The sequence below is a fragment of the Cajanus cajan genome, chromosome 6 (genome assembly GCF_000230855.2).
Source record: "Cajanus cajan strain Asha chromosome 6, NIPB_CcT2T_4, whole genome shotgun sequence".
Taxonomy (NCBI): Eukaryota; Viridiplantae; Streptophyta; class Magnoliopsida; order Fabales; family Fabaceae; genus Cajanus; species Cajanus cajan.
Window position 1 is genome coordinate 53,859,964 of NC_138522.1, and position 24,279 is coordinate 53,884,242.

Here is a 24,279-nt window from a genome sequence, read left to right on the forward strand (position 1 = left end):
ATTTAGGTTAAAGCCTTATAAAATCTATTTTTTTTAGTTATTTATATCTCGTAGTTAGGAAAACTCGTTAATTTATTTTCATCTAGTTAATAGCTCCACCTTTATCCTTAATAAAAAGAGAATAATGCATTTTCACATTAACAAGAAAAAAATGAAAAATAAACTTCAATAAATGAAAGATGCTTTAATAATTAGTTTATAAATTAACTTCAATATTATATGTTTGGATAATTATTATATTATTTTTTAATATGTATCTTATATTTTTATTTAATATTCACTTCAGTGCAAATTTTTTATATTAATTATTTTAAATATTTTATATCGATCTTAAATTCATCATAAATCTTGATAACATAAAACATTCACATATTCTATAACAAGTTATCATCTAATTTTGTTTTTTATGTTGTATAAAACTACATCAATTATAAATAATTTTCTTGAATTTATAACTTTGTCACCACGTAACATTTTATGTCGTGAGAATTACACTTGATATAAAATTTTTGTCATAAAAACTTAATTTTACACTAATAACTTATTTCTATATTTTAAAAAAATTAAAACTATTAATTTTTCAAAAAAAATATTGTATATTGAGAATTTCCTTCCCACATCTTAACTTTGGGAGTTTTTTACTCAAATAATACTATTTAATTTTTTTTTTACCTAAATAACAACTCTGTAAATTTATTTCCCAACTAGCACTATTTATTGTTCACGTTCAGAACGAGTCATTCTGATGTTCCAGTTTAAAAAATAACACATGAAAAATGAATCAAAACGGACCGTTCCGGATTCAAAATTAAATTTATGTTGTTCTCTAATGTTCATCTCTGTTTTTCAATTTTAATAAAACAAAGATGAACATTAGAGAACAACATAATCAGTTTTCGCCACCTTTGATCTTTATTGTTGTATTAAATTTTAATAAATTTATTTATTTATATTTATAATGTTAATATTCAATAAATTTAATTATTTGATGTTAGTTTCTGAGTTTTGGTATTTGATAAGTGAAAATCGAAAAAAAAATTATTTAATGTTAATTTTGAATCCAGAACGGCCCGTTCTGATCCATTCTTCATGTGTTATTTTTTAAACTAGAACGGTCTGTTCTAAAATCAGAATGACTTGTTCTGAACGTGAATAGTAAATGGTACTAGTTGGAAAAATAAATTTGCTTAGTTGCTATTTGGGTAATTTTTTTTAAATAGTATTATTTGAGTAAAAAATTCTAACTTTGGTCACATTTATTTTTTATATTAAAATTTTATTTATCTCTAATTTCACTCATATATTTTTCATCAAATATTAAATTTTGAATCAGTACATTTATTAAATTTTAAACATATTAAATAAAAAATTAATATTACAAATTATTGTATAATTTAATAAAAATTATAATTTAGTCCTTTATAATATTTGTTTGTTTCAATTTAGTCTTATTTTAATTTTTGATTTCAGTTTGATCTTCAATAATTTAAATTATTGCAATGTCGAACTTCCGTCCAAATAATTTGGACGGAGTTAACTGTTGGTCACACGTACCACGTGGGTGTCACTTGGATGCTTAAAAATTATATTCTTTTAACCTATAATTTATTGTACAAATATTTTTTATATATATAATTTTGATTATTATAGCTGGCAAAAGAATATTCCCGTCGCATCGATTTGATGACGATATCATAGAAATATCCGAATTAATTATTTGAAAAGTTAGTTATAGCACAAATAATTGGAGCCACTTATGGGGAAAATGTTTAATTTTTATTAAATAAATAATAAGTTGACCTTATTAAAAAATATTGAGATTAAAGCTTAACAGAACATTATGATTTGTGACAATTAAAAAAAAGATTAAACCAAACAAGACTTTACACTACACCATGGAAAGTTAACAGCCTCGTTGCAATATTTTAATATCTAGCGCATATGCGCGACAATTCTTTTATCATCTGTTTGGATTTTAGGGGAGAAACAGAGATTAGAAAAATACGTTAATGAAGTATATTTTTATTTAATTAAAATTCGAGAGAAAGGGAAAGAATGATTTGTAGAAATTGGATTTTAATTTATTTTTCTTTCATTTTAAATTTAAATTCAAAATTTGCGTTTTTTTATTTATTAGGGTTTAGGGTTTTACGAAATAAAAAAATCAAGATTCTCATTAATTTGGAGAATTTCTCATATCTAGTACCAAAAATATTTTAAACATTCAAAGGGAGGAGACATGTATAAAACAAAATAAAAATAAATGATTAGGCTCTGTTTTATACACTACTAAAAATTGAATAATAAAGAAGAGGATTAGGTTAACTCAGAAAAAAAAATGATTATGCTAACACTCTTGTTTTTCAGTTGATGGAATTAAAGCATCTTTCAGTTAATTATTTTATTTTATTATTTTTATTGAAATTCTTTTAGACTACTAATAAATTACATGTAATTATCGAAACAAATAAAATATTGGAATGTAAGGATATTTTCATAAAATTTATAATTTGTTAAAAAGAAATTATGTTAATGTAATAAGTGATAAATTGACAGGAGAGGAGTTGAGTGAAATTAAGGAAAGGAAATGTATGAATACTATATTATCACTAAGCGTCAAGGATGAAAGCGATATTCCTTAATTTTGAATTAGATATTATTCGCTATTGCTGCGGAAAGAAGCTAAGAGATTGGTTGAAGAAAATTACATATCCATTTGAAGTAGAATGGTTGGATGGATCCAAAGCATGTATATATATTAGAGATAAGTTTAAGTTTAATCTAACAAAAAGTAAGGGATACGTAGATGACAATAGTCTTTCATTATTATAGGTGTGCGTCTGTAATTGGCGTATTGTCTGTTATCAGGTATGGGTAATAGTAACAAGAACCATCACATGAATGATGGCCATTAAGGAAAACTATACTAAGAAAGTATCCTAAGAGTTTATCTCACCTTAGCTGTTTCCGACACTTTTTTCACTACTTCTCATGCTAACTTGTAGCACTACAGATATACCCACATGCCTCCTCTTGCCACTTTCTCAAATTCCAAATATATTTTCATCATGCTCTTTTAACTAAAATCAACACTACTAGAAAATAAGCATATTATCACCCCTTTTACGTCGGAAATATGAAAATCCGACGTAAAAAAAATACGGTGATATTTTTGTAACTTTTGCAAATTTTTTTACGTCGCACTTGGTAGGGTCTGACGTAAAAAGTTCAATTTACGTCGGAGGTATGTTTGTCCGACGTAGATTTGACATTTTACGTCGGACCCTACCAGGTCCGACGTAAAAAAGACGCAAATTTGAATAAGAGAGCGCGAGGCACACCGCGCAATCACTTTTCATCACTTTTCGTTTTTTTTCTCTGTAAACCCTCTCCCTCTCCTTTGTTACTGAATCGTTTTTTTGTTTTTTGCATAGGGATTTGTTACTCATTTGCACATTGTTGTTGTTCCTCAGGTATGAAACAAGATTTCGTTAGCACTTTTCTACTTCGCATTGCTACTCTGACTATCTGTTTTATTCGATTTTTTGGTTGTTCTATTTGTATAGGTAGTGGACGTTTTTTTTGTTGTTCTACGAAGCAGAATGGCTTGTTCTGCAAGCAGAATGGCCCGTTCTCCAAGCAGAACGGGCCGTTCTCCAAGCAGAACAGGCCGTTCTGATTGGAGAACGGGCCGTTCTGCCTACGTTCTTATGTTTTTTTTTTTTTTTTTTACTACTTTTTTACGTCGGATTTCGTAATGTTCGACGTAAATTTACGTCGAGTTTGCAGGTCCGACGTAAAATTTACGTCTCCCACTTCTACGTCGGTACGTTTTCTGACGTAAAAAGCCTAAAATATCCGATGTAGTACACCTTTTTTGTACTAGTGCAAATCAAATTCTATTCTCTTTTGCTCCCAAATATATTAGTTTAAACGCCAATTATACCAAATAAACTTAACATTTAAAAGTTGTTAGTATAAAAATTTGATATTTATATTCTTTAATTAACACCTAAAATGCATAATCACAACACAAAGTATCTATTTACTTCTAAATGTGTTGAGTTCGTGGGATGAGATTATACATCCTAGTTATATATAAAAAAATTGAAATAAGAAAATAAATCGGACGTTACTTAATTATCAAGACATTAGTTTAATTTAATAATTCAATTATGATCGAATTTGTTATGTAATAATAATAATAAAAAATAATATTAAAAAATCATAATATATCATAACTTTATAATACTAAAAATAAAATAAAATTTTATTAGTTCATAATATTTAAAGTGTTTATACAAAAAAATCAAATAAATGTATCATATTAATTAAGTTTGGGTTTCAACCATACATATTAGAAATAACAATTTTACATTTAAAATAGAAAAGAAAATTACCTTAAATTAACTTAAAAAATAATTATGTTAAATATATTAAAAAGTTTTTGTTGACCGCTGTTAATCATATCACTTGTTTTTGTGCTTAATAAATAGTAAAATTAAGAAAGTGCTTTTATTAATTTTACTATGATCCTACTCATAATTGTTGAACTACTAAAGTCAATTTAATAGTAAAAATTGAGATAGTATAAATAAGATTTTAAGTTCAAATTTTATTTTCGTTATTATAGTTTTTATAGATTAAAAAAATACTCAATTAAAAAAAAGAAATACAAAAATATATAATTAATAAGAAGTATACATTTAATATAATTTTGAATTATTGACAAGTAAAGTAAATGTATGAGAGTGAATGGTGTGAAGACGAAGACGTGTGGACAACCTTGGGATTAAAGTCTAAGAAGGATATGCTGCAGAATGGGCAGAAGGGTCACGAAGAAGGTGCAATGTCTAGTCTAAGAAAGGCACACCCACTCTATTCACATGCACACTTCAAGGATTGTCAAAGTTCTGCCCTGCCAACAATCTTTACCCAACACAACTAGGCTCTCTCTAGTGTACCATAATACTATATCAAACGTTTTCAAGACAAAATAGATGGACCATGAAACATCAATCACCCCCACGTATATATGCTGTATTATGGCCTCGTGGACATAACATTTCTAGGAGCCCACAGGACTGCATTTCCTCCAAACTTGTAATAAATTCAATAATTGACTGCATTTTATAGGCTTGGCCCTTCCATGCACTTGCTGTTTTTGATATTAGAAAGTCCATAACAAACTATATAAAAATATAGAATTGGCATGCTCATTAATTTTTATTAAGTATGCCTTTAGAGATGATTAAAGAAATGGGGAATCAATCTGCCTTTGAAAACGAAAGTTAAAGATACTACCTTCAACCATACAGTTGTTGTTTGTTCTTTGTTTGGCTTTTTCCAGGATTTAACCAAGAATTTAAAGGAATTAAAATACGAATGCATGTGTTCTTATTGTGCCCTAAACAAATGCCGACGCTTTGTTTAGCTGTTAAAGACAGAGACGTGAAACTATAATGATAATAATGTGTCAAGGATATTCACAATTTTAAATAGAGTTTATCCTAATGATTTGTATTTCCATAGATTGGAAAAAAAAATGTATTTTTAATTTAGTCAATGCATAAGTAGTAGGTGGGAGATTAGAAACTTTTGACTATGTATATATGTTGATTAGCCCGAGCGTATTATATACAAAAGGTTCATTTTATAGCTTACGATTTCCTCACAACCATTTAGACATTTAACAAAATATTAATAACGCCATATTAAATGACCACCAAATCCTTGTTATTGAAGAAATTTGAAGTTAATTCAAAACAAGGACCAATCAGAAAATTATTTGGGAAACTTTTACTTTTTGTCTCAATTTTTTCCCATGCAAGTTATTGTCTGCGATCTTGTGCCGAAAGGAAAATTTAATCTTAATGATTGATGTTAGTACCTATATAATTCTAGATAATGCTGTCTATATCTGCATGAGAAAGACTTAAAACTAAAAGATAATGCTATGGATTAGTCTAAGATGAATTATAGTTAATGATGTGTTTGTAGAGATTTTAAAGAACGGGAATTTAAGTTAATAAGAAAAATAATAATTAATTCTACACACGGTTAAAAGAAATTATATATTATTTGACTAAGGATAGTGTATTAGGTGAAGATTCAGAGAGATTTGTGACAATTTATTTCTTACAAAAGATACATTACAAATCTTATGTTTAGCTCTTCAAACTTTCATTATACTACTAAGATCGATCAATAGAAAGGCCAACAATATTGTAGTATGTTGACATAACAATTACATCACACAATGCGTTAAGATTTGTACTTGGATTAACAAGCATAAAGCAATTGTACCTGTATAGCGAAAATCACTTGCGGGATATATTTGTAATGACACTTTTCACTCTTTCTCATAACACCTTCATTCAATGGGTATATTCAGTTATTAACTCTTGCAATTTCTTCCATATATTTTTTTGTTCCATTTTTATTCGGGAAGAAAACTCAAAATTCTGGAAATATAAAATCCACACCAAAATTAAAGTCTGGTCTTTGTAAAGGCAAGTTAATGTGTATGCAATAGATTCAATTTTCATCGACCTGTTAGTATATTTGTCAAAATGGATACTTAGCCTATGTTTATAGACTTGATTATATTTTATGGCTCATTATTACCCACTTTTCGCTTTTTATAATTGGTAAAAGCATATTATTATTGACTTCGATCTTCTTTTCGAGTGGCATGACCATTAGCTTTAATTCAAACACTTTTTTATTTGCAATTCGAATATGAAAGCTAAAATATATATTCAATTTCACTTTATTTTTTAAGTTGGCAAATAAATATCGCATAATAATGTTTATTTTCCTTGAATAAAATGCCCATGAGCAAATCGTCTTTACGCGTCAGATTCAGTAGTTCCAAAATCCAAATTCATTTCACAAGTGGTGCCAAAGAAATTAAAAAAAGAAAAATCAACATAATGCTGGCCGTTTAATATTGCGTGATTTTGTTTTTTTGAAGACAGAAAAAAAGAAAAAAGAAAAAAAGAGCATTGGGTATTGTTAATAAATAAAGGAAGGAGTGGAGGAAGGGTAGGATGGCGCTGACTATAAAGAGATTCGTTGAGTTTGGTTGGTGAACATTTAAGGGCCCGAAAGAGACACCACCAAAATATAAACCTTCTTCATGCCATTGCACCGCCACAACAAAAAATATAAAGCTTCCAACTTTTTAACACTTTATTTCTCTCTCTCTCTCTCGATCGATTTACGGACTAAAAAGGTATAAATATGTTAGGTTTTATATATATATGTCAGTTGAAATATAAATAAATGTCAAAAAGAAATGCCTTCATTTCCACTTTTCCAAATTGTAAAAATATATAATAGGGTTTCAATATACTGTTTCGCCTGAACTTGGGAGGATAAAAACCATGCATGCATTCAAGTTCAAATCATTTTTTGCATAATTTCTAGATAATTATTATGTTTCACAAAAATAAATCTTTTAGATATGTTATATTTTTTTATTATATATATATATATTATATATATAACTATATACAAAGATAATAGCTTATTTTTATGTGTACAATTTTTTTTATTATTTTATTTAAATACTTTTATATTATTCTTTCTTATTATTGGATTTATCTCTTTTAAAGTGTGAGGTATACTTTAAAAATAATGCACATTCATAATTGTTGATTAATCAAAAATTGTGATAAAATCAAAATTAAACAAAATAAAATATAAAAATAATTATAATATCAATCATTTTTTAATTAATGATTATTATTGTACTTCATTCTTTAAAGTACAACTTACTAGATTTAGAGAAGTTAAATCTCTTGTTATCATTCTTCCTTACTATCTTTTTAAATTAATATCTTTTTTCTTATTTTTTTTTTAAATCTTCAACTAATCATCTATTTGATAATTTTAAAAAAAAATAATAAAATATTTTTTAAATAATAGAGGCACATAATACTTGTTCCTCATTGATATATGTGTAATGACCTACCATAACTCTTATACGTAATGGTTCCTATTCGCAATGTTATATAGTCCCTAAAATAAAAATTATTATTTTAGTAGTATTAAGAAAAATATTTCAAATATTATAATTTTATAAGTATTACATAATTTTAAGAAAACTAAATACATAAACAGAAACAATAAATTATATGATACAGTTATTTTTTTTAATTTTAAATTTTAAAATTAAATTAATACTATTTTAAAAAGAATTATATGTAATTTCAATAAAATAAAAATTTTATTAGTTAAATATAATTTATATAATATCTTATTAATATATATTAAATATATAAAAAAATATATGTAATAATATTAATTATATGATATATTATCATAATGTACACTAAACATTCGATAGAATTCAAATTTATTTTATACTTATTATATTTCGTATTCTTAAGTTTAGTCTTATCTTATTGTAAGATTAATTATATTCTATCATATTCTGACCGACAAACAAATCCTTAAAAATTAAATTATAAACCTATACTTTGTCGATCACCATCATGCATGGAAGATACAACGGATAAAAAATCTATTAAAAATTTAGTTAGAACTAGAAAAAAAAAATGCTATTCAACGAAAAATCAAAAATAAAATAAAGGTTGATTTAGTTTAAAATGTGCTTTTTTATCAAACTATCTTGATAACTTTCAGCAGGTATCCGAATACTTTATCCTGGAAAGTATTCTATTTAGTATTTAAATGACCAATGACTTACATCACTTTTTTCGAATACATTACTTATGTATATGAGTCTTTATATATTTATATATTTATTTTTAGGTTGATATAAAAATCCAATAAATCACTATGCATATTATAATTTAGTTATTACGTGATAAAATAAATAATTTATTTAGAATTATTATGTAACATTATATAAACAATCATATAAATTATATATGTATAAGATAGAAAATAAATTATTGAAAAAAAATAAATAAAAAAACTCTTAGAATTATATACATGTCTTATAGGGGGAGAAGGAAGTTTCCCACATCCTAAGGCTTGAGGTTCCTAACTTCATAGGATTGAATTAACCATCAATACATATGGTCAATTGTTGGAGAGTGGAAAACGAGTTAGACAAAAGAGAAAGGAAAAAGGATTTTTCCTAAGTTTTTTTTTTTTTTTCTCTAACTTTTTTCTAGAATTTTCCAAATTATAAACTTATGAGAATCACTTCTTAAGAAAACTTATACATTATTTCTGAAATTATCCTAATTTATCTTTGATTTAACTATTTTATAAAACAATTTAACCTTTAAAATCTCTTAATTTCAAGATTTTAAGACGATAATACTAATAATAATTAATGACAAAACAACATTAATTATGTAATTAAATTAAAAGATGTAAAACTCAGATTATTACGATTGAAACCAACTCATGATTTTTATGCTGCAATGGCTTACCGACAGAAACCAAACTTTATTAGTTTGCTTTTAAGCAACAAAATACATTACAAAGAATTGTTTAGCCGTTATCGCAAGATTAAGAAATCTTTTACACCTTCCTTTTATGCTCCACGTCTGTAGTTTGCGATTGTCATCATCTTATTATTATTTTTTTTTAACAAATAGTATGTTAAAGTTGACGATAAAAAATTAATATATTTTTGTTTAATAAGATTTAATCTATATAGATTATTAATATATTTTTTTATATAAACTTCTTATAAAAATTTATTTTATATCCATATCATATTTTTCGTTAATATATATGATTATATTATATGTTTGTGTAAAAAATTATACACTAACAATACATATAAATTAGAAGAAAAAAAAACTCTTCTTCTGAATGATGGATAATCAAAGTTACATCTAAAATAGTTTACTCTTTTCCATCATTTAATAAGAATTTACGATTATGTTATATTATCTCATTTTTTTTATTAATATGATTTTATTTCCTTTTTTTTAAGTTTTATATATATATATATATATATATATAAAATGTAAATTAAACTCCATTATTTTTTTATTTGTTTGTTGTGGATAATCAAATTTATTTTACATTTGCATTTAGGCTTAGTTTAGAAGAGTTTATGTACAATTTTTTTTTATTTATCTTATTTTTTAAGTGTTTATGAAATTGTTTGGATAAATTTTTAAAATATCTTATGAGTAATTTATAAGGTGTTTTAAATTTATTTTGATAAATTATTTAATATAACTTATTATTTAACTTATGTGGTCCAAAACCTAATAAAAAATATATTTAAATTTGAATATTGTCATTAATGTAAATAGTTTTTTCTTCATTTTTTCACTAAAAACTTGTTTCATAGTTTTTTTTTTCATTACTCATTCCAAATACTTTTGTTTTTTTCTCCAAAAGTTATTGCTCTTCTTTATTTTTTCTCTTCTTCTCCATTTCTTTTTCTATTTCTCGTCTCAAAATTCACATTCCCGTATTATAATAATTAATTTCACTTCATTTGCAATTTTACACATAAAACAATTTTAAGATGAAAAATGAGTAAAGGAGCATATAAATGGTTGCTAAATTATATTTTTATCATTTTATTTATTTTTAAGATTTAATTAAGTTTCATTATTTTTAAAAGGTTTAATTTAATATTTTAATTTTTAAAATATATTATATGTTATCTTTCTATCCAAATTGATATTAATGATATTGAAGAAATTGATTAGATGAAAGAATAATATTGAATATTTTTAAAAATAAAATTGAAGATGAAGTTGAACATTTTAAACATAGTGAAACTAAATTGGATATTTTTAAAAACATGTATAACAAAATTGAATAAAAATTTATGTAACATTTTTTGTTTAGATAAATTTAAATTTTCTTTTACTTATCTTGATAAGATCATGAATGACAAAAAATTTAGTACTTCAAATTTTTTAAAAAAGCTAATAAAATAAATTATTAAATAAATAAATGAATTTAAATTTATCTATATAAAAAATAGGAGAAATTTATAATAAGTCTATTTAAAAATACTCAACTTAATAACTCATGTTTTACATCAAATTTTAATGATCTAACCGTTAAATTAAAAGTTATCAATTCATATATTAAGTTTGCAAAATCCTAAAAAAATTTAAAAATTACTTGATACTTCATTATATAAATTTAAATCAATGTATCAAATACTTTTATGATTATCCATCAATTTAAATTAATGAAATGAAGTATCAAATAATTTTTATTTTTATTTTTAAATTACAAATCTTGATCTATGCATTAAGAACTTTTAATTTAACGATTAAATCATTAAAATTTGATGTAAAATATGAGTTATTGAGTGAAGTAAATCCATATAGACTTACTCTTTGTGTAAGTAGATCTCTCATCATAAAAAATGTTAAATAATTTTTTATTCAATTTAACCTTTGTATTTACGAAATGTTCAATTTGGTCATCTAATTTGTAAATGATGTTTAATATTACTTTTCCATTCAATTTCATTAACATTGTTAATTTTAATTTTAATTTAGATAAAATGATAACATTGAACATTTTTGTATGATTTTTTTATTATTTTTATTTTTATTTTCAAATGTCATATTACTAAATATACATCACTTAAACATGTATAAACATATAAACTTAACAAATAAATAGATGTCAATTTGATAGGAAGACCAAAATCTGGTATTTTGAAAATTATAGAGACTAAATATCTTGATTTTAAAATTTAAAAAATCAAAATTACTATTTGAAGAAAATTGAGAATTAAAAAGATCAATTTAACCTTCTTAATTTTGTTATTTTTTTTACGATGATCTCTTGCATATTTTTATCTTCGGTATTTTCTGACCTAATTGTTGACTTTATTGCAAGGGTTCGCCATCAACAAATAAAGTAATAATTTATTGATAAATTAATTTTCCCCCCCTAGTTTTCATTGTTTCTTTATTTCATTGTTTTTTTTATTAGATATTCACCTTCTCTTTTTTTTTTTGTTCTTTCAATCACATTGCATGCACCCATTATTTTACCTTTTTTATACTTATTTTTGTATTTTTTTTAGTAAAGATTAAACTCTGATAACAAATATGGAAATAAATTATGGGTAAATTATTTTTTTAAAACTTTTTTTTATTCTTAAAAAAGATGTTATACCAATTTCATTACTTCATAAGTGATTTTGTGTTTTTTTTCTCTCTTGATTTTTTCTTCATGGAGCGTTTTAATGTTTGTGGTTTATTTATTTATATTAATTTATTATGAATTTAATATTTTTAATTCAATAATTATTGACATACTTGTGCGACATTTTGACGAGACGTTATCATAATTGTTTCTTAATTATTATTTTTATGTTTTTTAATTATGATTTAAGTTATATAGTGATTATCAACTGTTTGATGTTTTCTGACGTGAATAATAATGTGATGGAAGATGAAGATGAACTTTTTATTTATATGTATGAGATAAAAGTAATATAATTAATAATCAAATTTAAAAAAATATTTCAATTTTTTTCTTATTATTTATAGAAAAAGAAATAATTGATTACATCCCTTAAAAAAAATAGTTGATTACATTGTTAAATGGAAGTGACGTTTTTGAAATAATTATTAAAGTCATTTTTTAATCATACGATGATGAATGATTAACTAACAACACAAAATTTTGACATGAAGAATATGTGAAGATGGAGTCCTTTATAGTTATAATTTTTAATTAGGTTAATGTGTAACCTTAATTTTTTTTTATTGAACAATAATAGTTGTGCATAAGCTTTGACTCACATAAGTCTCAACAAATAGGGTGGGCCAGGACGCGGGGTTAGGAAAGTAAAGGAGGAGAGAAGAAATAATAGTTAAAGAAAGAAAGAAGATAGGTGCAATTAACATGAGTGATTTAATACTCGTATTACGCAAATGTGACTCGTGTGTGCCGAGAAAATTAAGGCAAATGATTATAAACTCTTAAATTGTGTGATTTTCGTATTCTCATGGTTTGATATTCCCACCCCACCTTACCATGCTTTATATAAGGCTCATACTTGTGGTTGTGGCTGCAGAACTTGGTATTGGTACTAACACTTGATGGTTCCCACTTCCTCAGATCATCCACACTAAGCACATTATATAAAAAAGGGAATCAAGAGAGGCACCCACACTGAGAGAGAAGAGAACCTCTAAAAACAAAAGAAAAAACATTCTCTCCCATAGCTCTTCCTTCATTTCCTGTCCCTTTTTATTTTGTTGGTTTGTTCCTTCTGTTGCACGTTCTCCTTTGTTCTCTGCTTCCGCATTTTGTTCATGCGGTGTTGCAGAAGCAGAATAGTATTTGACACAAGTGTTGTGCTCTCCCATCTCAGGAGAACCACTCATTGGTAGACATAGCTTGTTAAAAGCACAAAAAGAAAAGTGTTTTGAGATCTGGCTGGCATGTTATCCTTTACTCACTAGCTTTCTTCGAGTAAGAGTGTCTGACATTCCAGCTCTGCTAGCTTCCTTTGTTTTGCGTGGTACAGAAGCAAAACAACAATCACCAAAAGAAAAATTATTCCACCCAAGTCACTCTTTTTAACCCTTTTCGATCCATCTCTCACAACTTGAGCCTGCTTCCCATTCCTCACTCTCTTTTGTTTTTCTGACACACAACTTCAAAACGTTCCAAATGGATCGCCTTTCTTCCACTACCATTCTCCCCGAAGCGTTTGAAGGGGCCAAAGATGACCTCACCATGCAGCTTGCATTGGTTTGGAACCAAATCAAAGCGCCACTCATTGTCCCGTTGCTGAGACTAGCAGTGTTTCTGTGCTTGATCATGTCGGTCATGATGTTCATTGAGAGGGTTTACATGGGCATTGTCATCACTCTGGTGAAGTTGTTTGGCAAAAAGCCAGAGAAACGTTACAAATGGGAGCCAATGAAGGATGACATTGAGCTGGGAAACTCTTCTTATCCAATGGTCCTCGTTCAAGTCCCTATGTACAATGAAAGAGAGGTGCTTATAAGCTTGTTGGCTATTGCTTAGTGCATAGCTTTTTCTCATCACTTTTAGTTAACACTTTTGAGCCTCGATCTTGAGTTTCCCTTGCTTCTCAATGCAGGTTTATCAGCTCTCAATTGGAGCTGCTTGTGGACTTTCTTGGCCTTCAGATAGGATCATCATACAAGTCCTTGATGACTCCACTGACCCAACAATCAAGGTAATTAATTAGCACCAAAAACACATCATAGTTACTTAGTTACCATTGTTTCATGTGAATAGTGTTATTATCCTCTGTAAGTACAAAGCCTGAAATGGACTTGTTCCATTCTGATACAAGTATTGAAGTGCTTCTGAAGGATTCTCTATTGAAAATAAAAAGTTTTTCATTCTTAAAAGCACTTATAGTTTGTATCCCAACAAGCTATAATGTGATATGAATTTGGAGGCATTGATTATGATTGGTTTGTGGTGACTCAACAAATGCAGGAGTTGGTGCAGCTTGAGTGCCAAAGATGGGCAAGCAAAGGGGTGAATATAAAGTATGAGGTTAGGGACAATAGGAATGGGTACAAAGCAGGGGCTCTCAAAGAAGGCATGAAGCGTAGCTACGTGAAACAGTGTGATTGCGTTGCTATCTTTGACGCTGATTTTCAACCAGAGCCTGATTTCTTGTGGCGCACCGTTCCATTCCTGGTGCACAATCCCGAGCTAGCCCTCATTCAAGCGCGGTGGAAATTTGGTAATCTATTTTTTTGTTTTTGTGTTGAGTCGTCTTAACTCTTAACATTCAACATCAACAATCACGACGACAACAACCTTTGCTTAATTTAGATTTTGGGGTTCTTGATGGCGGCTTTCGTTGGATTAATGTGGTGTCTTAGATTAGATACCAAGTCCTAACATCAGAACTCGTTTTAAAAACTGTCGGTGGTTCTCTTAGCTTTGAACTTGTTTTCAAGAACTAGTTTGGTTGGGGTGGGGTAGGTCCCACTTTGTGGTTGAACGACCGTGTATGTAAACATCACCTTCAAGTTCAACTTTCGTGGTTGCCTTTGATTTAAGCCACGTATTCTTTTCTTATCGTTATTTCACTTCTTTGTGTCTGCGGGACCTACTTTTTCTACTCCCTTCCAAAAACTATAATGCAGACTACAGAGAACAGGTGTTACTTCTCCTTTTCATTTTCCTTTTTCTTTTAGATGTATTTCCGTGGTTTGCTTTCATTTGTCCCGTGCTCTCGAAAAAAAGTGGGGATGGCAGATTAGTAAACCTCTTTACATTATTTTTTGGGGACAGTCTGTCATGAAAAGTCACCTATGAACTGTTAGATGATTAACCATGATATAATAATAATGGTTGTCACGTATGGTGTCCTATCTAATGAATTCATTTATAGCAGAATACGGTTTGGTTGTGTCATTGTGTGGCCGAAAAGCCAGATAAAAACACTGGACCACTGCTTAATTCAGAAACGGATAGTTAAATTTGAGGGTTATGGATGTGGTTATTTTGAAAACTGTTATATTAGTAAGTAAATAAGAAGGTCAATTTAGAATGCTTAAACAAACAAGGAAATTTCAGCCAGGAGCTCTTGTACAATCCCTGTTTCAAAAGTTGGTATTTGGCATATCTTTAACTATACTATTACTGTAATTCCATATATTTTACAACATGCTATGTATAATTTTCATGAAATAATAATGATTACAAAAAAAATGATGAAATCATAAGTTGCAAACCAAATCATACATTTGATTAAGCAAAAGTACATTTTTTTTTTCAAGAAAAATAAATAGCTATCCTTTTTTCTATGAAATCGTATTCCCGAGCATGTGATCTTATTATTGTAAAAGAAAAAAGAAATAAAATGAAGATGGTAATGTTTTAGAAAAATGTGTGTTCTATGGGTGACTTTCAAGAATGCTATAAATTCTAAAATGTGTAGCTCCACTGTCCTAAAAAGTAGTTCGGGGAATGAGAATTGAGAAGTACCAAATTTTTTCTGCAGTCACTATTTTGTTTTTTAGCTAGTAAATTGAATATTTGAGCGGGTCCAAATATTATTATTGCTGATTTCTGCTACCGCATAGGAGGGCAATACTTGAACCTGAAACCTGCATGTATGTAATGTGATGTATATTTCAAAGGGTATTTCTGTCTTGTGAGAAAACACCGTTGTTGATATTATTGTGGTTGTTGCTGTCATCATTGTTCTTATTGTGCTTCTTCATCTTCCTTTTTTCCCTTTACTTGTTTCTGCTGCCTCCGGCAGTTGCATGTGCAAATTTAATGGTGGACCTTATTTTGTAGTCACTATCTATCTCTACTAACCGACAACTGGATCTAGTTTTAACTCCTGCAAAATTACATAATGGCCTTCCTGTGTAAATTTCATGCCAGCTAAGTTGTTGACAAGGCAATTTATTTATTTATTTATTATTTATTTTGTGATTCCAGTGAATGCCGATGAATGTTTGATGACCAGAATGCAAGAGATGTCACTAGATTACCATTTTACTGTGGAACAAGAAGTGGGGTCTTCCACTTACGCCTTCTTTGGTTTCAACGGTAATATATATGACAAATATTTTTATCTTATGCTATAAAAAATGGAAATAGATTCTGTATGTTTTCTTTTTAAGGAAAAAAAAAGGTTACAAGGCAGGGATTTTTTTGCAATAATGGAAACTATTGTTTTCTTGTGGCATAAAGATTTAGCCCATTTTTTGTACCATTGTAAATAACATTAGGAACTGCTGGAGTATGGAGAATTTCGGCTTTGAATGAAGCTGGTGGATGGAAGGATAGGACCACAGTGGAAGATATGGACCTGGCTGTGCGAGCCAGTCTCAAAGGATGGAAATTCTTATACTTGTCTGACTTGAAGGTTCGCTTTCTTCATACTTAACTATTTATTATTCGGATTTCATGATTTGAATTAAAGTATTTTGGAAGCTTACTTACTTTATAAAGATAATATCTTTAACTTAGTGGTTAGAATAGCTAAATCCTCATTATTAAATCCTTGTTAAAGATGTCTATCCCTTTATAAGTACCAAAACTTTTATTAATCAGTTCTAGTTAATTATACTTCTTGTCTCTGTGTGATATCTTTTTTTTTTTTTTTTTTTTTTTCTGATATAAGCTATTCATTTGCTATAGGTTAAAAATGAATTGCCAAGTACATTCAAGGCATACCGCTACCAACAGCACCGTTGGTCATGCGGGCCAGCCAATCTCTTTAGGAAAATGGTCATGGAGATCATAAACAACAAGGTAAATTTGTTTTGTTTCCTTGAATCATAAGGAATATGCGGGAGCAGAACAAAATATGTTGACTACTTATGCTCCAAATTCATGTGTATATCCATTGCAGAAAGTGTCATTGTGGAAGAAGATACACGTGATTTACAGCTTCTTCTTTGTTCGGAAGGTGGTAGCACACATCAACACGTTTGTGTTTTATTGCATTGTATTACCTTCAACAGTTTTGGTGCCTGAGGTGGTGGTCCCAAAGTGGGGTGCTGTCTATATCCCTTCCATCATCACCTTTCTAAATGCAGTTGGAACTCCAAGGTCTTGATTTCTCAAGTTTTGCTCTTATCATCAAATCATGAACAAGTTTAAAGACAAGGAACTTGTTTTGCAAGTAAAGCTTTGTTGACTTTATTCATTGTGTGCTTTATGTTTCAGGTCACTTCATTTACTTGTCTTCTGGATTCTCTTTGAGAATGTCATGTCTCTGCATCGAACAAAGGCAACGATTATTGGTCTACTAGAGGCTAGTCGAGTGAACGAATGGGTTGTCACTGAAAAACTTGGTGATGCTCTCAAGGCTAAAGCAGGAGGAAAAGCACTTAAAAAGCCAAGATTCAGAATTGGAGACAGGTATGAATGAGTATTCTTGGCTCAGTTATTCGATAACATTCACTGATTTATAAATAGTAAATGTTATATGATATTGGGATGCTTACTTACATTTGTTGTTTTGGTGTTCAAATATTATTAGGATTCACTTGTTAGAACTTGGTGTGGCATTCTACCTCTTCTTTTGTGGCTGCTATGATGTTATGTTCGGGAAAAACCATTTCTTCATCTTCCTCTTTATCCAAGCATTTGCCTTCTTCATCATGGCATTTGGATATGTTGGCACCATTGTTCCCAACTCCTAGAAGGACTTGGTATTTCTTCATTCGGCTATTTCAGCTCTGTGCCTTCATATCAACGTGTATTATAGTGTTTTCAACATAGTTCTGGCAAGTTACAGCTTGTTAGTGTAAAAGAAAGGGTGGTCATTCTTTAAGGTCTTGCATAATCGGAGTTGGTGATAAAGAGATAGTTTTCTTGTGAATATTCTGCTCAAAGATATATAAGGAAATTACGGAAGTTCTTCTCATGAAAGGGAAGTATACAGAACAAGAACGCATCAATCAAGAGGCATGGATCCTCAGGAGCAAACATCTTTGATTGGATGGATTGTTTATAAGATTTTGTAGCTTTTTTTAACTTTTATTTTGCTTTTCTTTACATTGTATTTGTTTGAAGTAATAAACAGCTTCAAGAAATGGGATAATACACGAAGTTCCATTTTGTATTTCTTCAATGTCAGACAAATTTGACAGGAATGACTATATGGGAGCAGAGATGAGCCTTTTGAAGTGCAAGTTACAGATTTCTTAATAGAAAAATGTTATACCAAAGAAAGTTAATAATTAAATTGGCTTGATTTATATGATGAAATAATTAATGCTAAAATCAATGGCTGCCAAAGGGATACTAGTTATATCTAACCTCCAACCTTGGTTGGTGTGTATCACAAGGATACAGAGCAAAAGGACACCAAATAATGAGACAAATTTTGTAGTAGAAGCATCTTGCAATTTCCTTTTATGTATTCCCTAAAGCCTAGTACAGACGAGAGTTCACTCTCGGAATATAATCAGAAACTAATTAAGAATGATGTCATTCTATCACAATTTATCAGTAATACTTTGGACTCCGAATCAACATTCCGAACCATTTAAATCTGTACAATATTTGAAATAAATTATTTTTTTAATTTTATTATTTTCAAATTTTAAACAATCAGAGAATTTTTCGGTTAAAACCTTTCGCATTATTTCTGCACAATTTATACATCTACAACCCCCTCCCTTTCTTTACACCTCCCTCTCTTTAACAAAAAAAAAAAAAAAAAACAGATGAAAATGCCAAAGAGAATTTCTCTTTTTAAAAATAACAAAAATAAAGGCATTGTAATAAGTAAAATTATAAATAATAAATAAGGAAATGTAACCTTCAATTTTGCAAAAATATAATCTTAAATAAAAATTAAATAAAATAAATTTATATAAACTTATTTTTAAAATAAGTGAATCTTTTTCTTATATATATATATATATATATATGTATATATTTTGAATGCACACAAAGAAATGAAGCTTGATTCCCCTACTTTCATCCCCTGCCCCTTCCACATCTACCAACATATTCCCGTTTTTTATTCTTAGGGAGACTACGAATTGATGGAATCACCAATCAGGTGTGTTTCAAAACCCTCGCATTACGTTCCTCTTTTCTGTTCAATCTAGGGTTAAATTCTTTTTATCTGCTAACTGCTATTTATCTTTTAGTTCTCGTTTCATCTTCGAGGTATTTGTAGCAGAAACTGGCATGGCCACATATTCAAAAAATGTAAGTAGCTACTTTTTTTTTTTGTTCTTGCTAAACAGGGTCAAAAGGAAAAACCAAGGACTTCTTTATCCTTAAAAAAGTTATTTTTGTTTCATTTCTTATTTTTGCAAATAATTTTAAAAAATGTCATATTAACTTTGTTTGTGTAATTTTTTTTCTTCCAAACAAAGTCTTTACTATATATGTGATCATAGATCAAACCATAACTAATTATGTTTAAGAAACCAAATTATTTGTCTATCATATGGCTTAAGAGGTAAAAGTTGTTTTTCCATATACAATACAAAAAGGCATTTCACTTCAAACAATAATAATATTATAAGATTTAACTTTACTTGAGAATAGAATAAAAATATATATATATATATATATATATATATATATAATAATATTATAACATTTAAAACTTCAAGTTTTAAAAAATCTTTTGAGTTAATGCCTAACGTTGGATTTTTTATTTTCTTTTAAATCAGGTTTTTTTGTCTAAATAAAAATTGACCAACAGCTAAAAATTGAACATTTAAAAAACCCAACTATCTATCAATTAGACTATATTGATTAAATCAGTTTAGTAATAATATAAAGATATCAGTTTAAAATTTAAATAAAACGTTAATTTAATTCTTAAAATATCAGTTTCTCATTTAAATAGTTATTATATAAATAATTTCTAATACGTAGCCTTCAAAAAGAAATCATACAATGTAGTCTCTCAAAAATTGAAAAAATCTTCATGGACTAAATAGTATATTCTATTAGTTTAAATTTAGGCACTGAAAGATGCAAAGCGGGTAGGTAGAGAAAAGAATTGGGCCGAAAGCAGGGCCCATCAAGTGAAGATGGAAGCTAGTTACCCAACAAGGATTCCAGCAATGCGAATCAGAGAGAAGGGGTTTTTGCGCGCCATACAATGGGATTCAGAACTCGTTCTTCTCTTCGTCTTCGTCTTCGTCTTCGTCTTCGTCTTCGTCCCAATTCCCACTTCAACAATTTCGTTTCCTTCTTCTGCTCCGAACCACTCACGCTCTCTGAACCTCACCCCCAACACCAGCACCGCCTCAAAAAGGTTCAAAAACTCGAAAACTTACTAAGCCTTGGCCTCACCATCACCGCAAGAAGGTTCCTCAGATCCCTTCTCCTTTCCAAAACCGTATTCTCCTCTCTCTCCGAACTCCACGCACACGTCTCCAAGCCCCTCTTTTCGGACACCCTCTTATGGCTCTGCTCCGTTCCCAAAATGCTCGACGAAGCTACCGAATTGTACTCTTCCATGCGAAAAGACGGTTTTCTCCCTTCCACGCGCTCCGTCAACCGTTTGCTCCGAACCCTAGTCGCTTCGCGACAGTTCGAGAAAACCCTAGCTCTCTTCGCCGACTTTGTCGATTCCGGTGTTCGACCCGACGCTGTTGCTTATGGGAAGGCTCTTCAGGCCGCGGTGATGCTGAGGGACCTCGATAAGGGTTTTGAGTTGATGAGTTCCATGGAGAAGGAAGGAGTGGCTCCTAATGTGTTCGCTTATAACTTGATTTTGGGAGGGTTGTGTAAAATGAGAAGGGTCAAGGAAGCTCGGAAGTTGTTCGATGAAATGAATCAGAGAAACCTGGTTCCTAATACGGTTACTCATAACACGCTCATTGATGGGTACTGTAGGGTGGGTGATATAGAGGAGGCTTTTGGCTTTAAGAAGAGGATGAAGGAACATAATGTGGGGTGTAATGTTATCACTTATAATTGCTTGTTAAACGGTCTTTGTGGCTTGGGGAGGGTGGAGGATGCGAGGGAGGTGTTGTTAGAGATGGAGGGTAGTGGCTTTTTGCCTGGTGGGTTTTTGAGTGTTGTGTTTGATGATGATCATTCGATGGATAATGGAAAGGAAATACGGATTGATGAACAAACTTATTGTATTTTGTTGAATGGATTGTGCAGGGTTGGAAGGGTTGAAAAGGCCAAGGAAGTTCTGGCTAAACTAGTTGATAATGGAGTTGCTCCAAGCAAGGTTTCGTATAACATATTGGTGAATGCATATTGCCAAGAGGGTGACGTGAAGAAAGCTATACTCACAACTGAACAAATGGAGGAACGAGGGTTGGAGCCGAATCGTGTTACTTTTAATACCCTGATTAGCAAGTTCTGTGAAAATGGGGAGGTGGATCAGGCAGAGACATGGATTGAGAGGATGAGAGAGAAGGGTGTTTCCCCCACTGTGGAGACCTATAATTCATTGATTAATGGTTATGGTCAGAGGGGCCATTTTGTCAGGTGTTTCGAGATTTTTGAGGAAATGGAGAAGGCAGGGATAAAGCCTAATGTCATCAGCTATGGTTCTCTGATAAATTGTCTCTGCAAAGATCGTAAGCTTCTTGATGCAGAGATTGTGCTTGCGGATATGATAGGTCGTGGGGTTTCTCCGAATGCACAAGTATATAATATGCTCATTGAAGCTAGTTGCTCATTGAGTAAATTGAAAGATGCTTTCAGATTTTTTGATGAAATGATACAAAGTGGAATAGACGCAACACTTGTCACGTACAACACATTAATCTATGGACTTGGAAGAAGTGGAAGGGTAAAGGAAGCTGAGGCTTTGTTTCTCCAAATGACAGGCAAGGGATGTAATCCGGATGTTATAACATACAATTCTCTGATCTCAGGATATGCCAAGGCAGTAAACACCCATAAATGCTTTGAATTGTATGATAATATGAAGATGCTAGGCATAAAACCTACTGTTGGAACTTTTCATCCGTTGATCTATGCGTGCAGGAAGGAAGGTGTAGTGACAATGGAGAGAATGCTTCAAGAAATGTTACAAATGGATTTGGTTCCGGATCGGTTTATATATAATGAAATGATTTACTGTTATGCTGAAGATGGAAATGTTCAGAAGGCAATGTCTATGCACCAACAGATGGTTGATCAGGGAGTTGAATCTGACAAGGTGACTTACAATTGTTTGATTCTGGCATATCTGAGAGATAGAAGGATTTCAGAAATAAAGCATGTTGTTGATGATATGAATGCTAAAGGACTGGTTCCAAAAGTTGATACATATAACATTCTGGTTAAGGGACATTGTGACTTAAAAGATGTCAATGGTGCATATTGTTGGTATAGGGAAATGGTTGATAGGGGCTTGCTTTTAAATGACCGCATGTGCTACCAGCTAGTAGCCGGACTAAGAGAGAAGGGAATGCTGCGAGAGGCCCAAATTGTATCCTCTGAATTGAGTAGTAGAGGACTGAATAACTAGTAGATTGACAAGGTTCAATGCTTGCGCCATTGTTCAATGCATATGATTTGAAAGGGACAGGTGCTTAATATCAGCGCATATACTTATGTTCTACCAAAGGAAGAGGAAGTTAAATACGAGCTCAAAACGGTAATATTCGCAATTCTAATTGTTTATTCTCATTTCTCCATGGATTTTAGTTATTGATATTTGATAATTGAACGCTTGGAAAGGTGTGCGTGAAACTTATTAGAACTTGTGAAAATTAATTAATTTCAATAATTTTTTTTTTGTGAAATCTAGCGAAATAAGTCTTTTTTTATAATTTATTTAGATACCTTTCATATTAATTTTTTTTTACATATTAATCTATTGTGGGATAACAGTTTATTGAATAATGAATAATACTTCATTTACATGTTTACAAACACTCTCTAAAGACACATAAATTGTTGTCTTTTTATACGAGTTAGATTTATGCACCCTCTTATTAGTTGGGGATATTACTTTTTTATTTTAATAAAGAAAACTCCTATTCAAAAAGTAATTATACAAACACACATCAGAGGCTTGATTTTGTTTTTTTCTTTTTAAAAAAGAAATAGCGTTTGTTAATTACATGCCCAAAATTTTTTTCAAGTGTTTAGTAAAACATTTCATTGGTGATATGAAGATTAAAGGGATGGATCCAAAAGCTTATATGCATAATGCATGGACCGATGGATCCAAAAGCTTATATGCATGGACATGCATGCCAAGGTACATTTTAACTTCAAGATTTCAATGAAGCGTATTTTTTAGTGCAGGGACATGTTTGACGGTGGCTTTCATAAATATCAACTACAAAGAAATATCGTTGGTCTCCATCACTGGGTTAAGGATCCTGCATCTCCTAGCTGGATGTCACCGCTGATGATTGTTTGAGAGGCTGGAAATCTACCAGTCTTTGCCAAAAAGGAACAAATGCTCATAAATTTTCTGCGCACACACCAACGCATGGTGTCGCAATCTTCCCCGAATATTTCAAGCACCAAACAAAAATGCCAGAAAGGTTTCGGCATCAAAAAATAATCCAGACTTGTGTTTCACATATTCTACTTTTGCGTAGTGAAATGGCGTTTGATTTTGTTGCGCTGAATGTGATTACTATAATAACTTCTAAAGGGTAACATTCGAACTGCACAACAAATTTTGTATGAAGTTGGTAGACGTGACGGATTCGTTCAGAGAGATTGTCAAAGAGTTCAAATTTGAGTTTGCTTGTTGCTGGAGGTTGGGTTGTCTTGTAAACATTATTAGTAGCAGAGTACACGGGATGTTGCACGGGTTGATTTGTTGGTAAATAATCAGTTATTTATGTCAAACATGTGTATCCGACAATCAAAATAACGGGCAATCATATAAATCTGATTCTATAATTCTTTGGGAAACAA

General features: G+C 29.9%; 2 protein-coding genes across 3 annotated transcripts; both read left to right on the forward strand.

Annotated features, from left to right (window-relative positions):
- The first annotated feature begins 12,949 nt into the window (after nucleotides 1-12,949).
- Nucleotides 12,950-18,587, forward strand: LOC109796612 (glucomannan 4-beta-mannosyltransferase 9). The gene is made up of 9 exons (XM_020356313.3): nucleotides 12,950-13,935; nucleotides 14,042-14,140; nucleotides 14,410-14,662; nucleotides 16,381-16,491; nucleotides 16,674-16,810; nucleotides 17,086-17,199; nucleotides 17,300-17,499; nucleotides 17,617-17,811; nucleotides 17,933-18,587. The coding sequence occupies exons 1-9, from the start codon at nucleotides 13,606-13,608 to the stop codon at nucleotides 18,093-18,095; spliced, it is 1,602 nt and encodes a 533-aa protein (XP_020211902.1). The 5' UTR covers nucleotides 12,950-13,605; the 3' UTR covers nucleotides 18,096-18,587.
- A 1,785-nt stretch (nucleotides 18,588-20,372) lies between these two features.
- LOC109795902 (pentatricopeptide (PPR) repeat-containing protein) lies at nucleotides 20,373-24,279 on the forward strand. Of its 2 annotated transcripts, none has more exons than XM_020355465.3 (2): nucleotides 20,373-22,996; nucleotides 23,648-24,279. In XM_020355465.3, exon 1 carries the CDS (start codon nucleotides 20,528-20,530, stop codon nucleotides 22,865-22,867), a length of 2,340 nt encoding a protein of 779 aa, XP_020211054.2. In that variant the 5' UTR covers nucleotides 20,373-20,527; the 3' UTR covers nucleotides 22,868-22,996; nucleotides 23,648-24,279. The 2 variants fall into 2 exon arrangements, with proteins under 2 accessions (XP_020211054.2, XP_020211052.2); XM_020355463.3 differs by having other exon boundaries at nucleotides 23,653-24,279.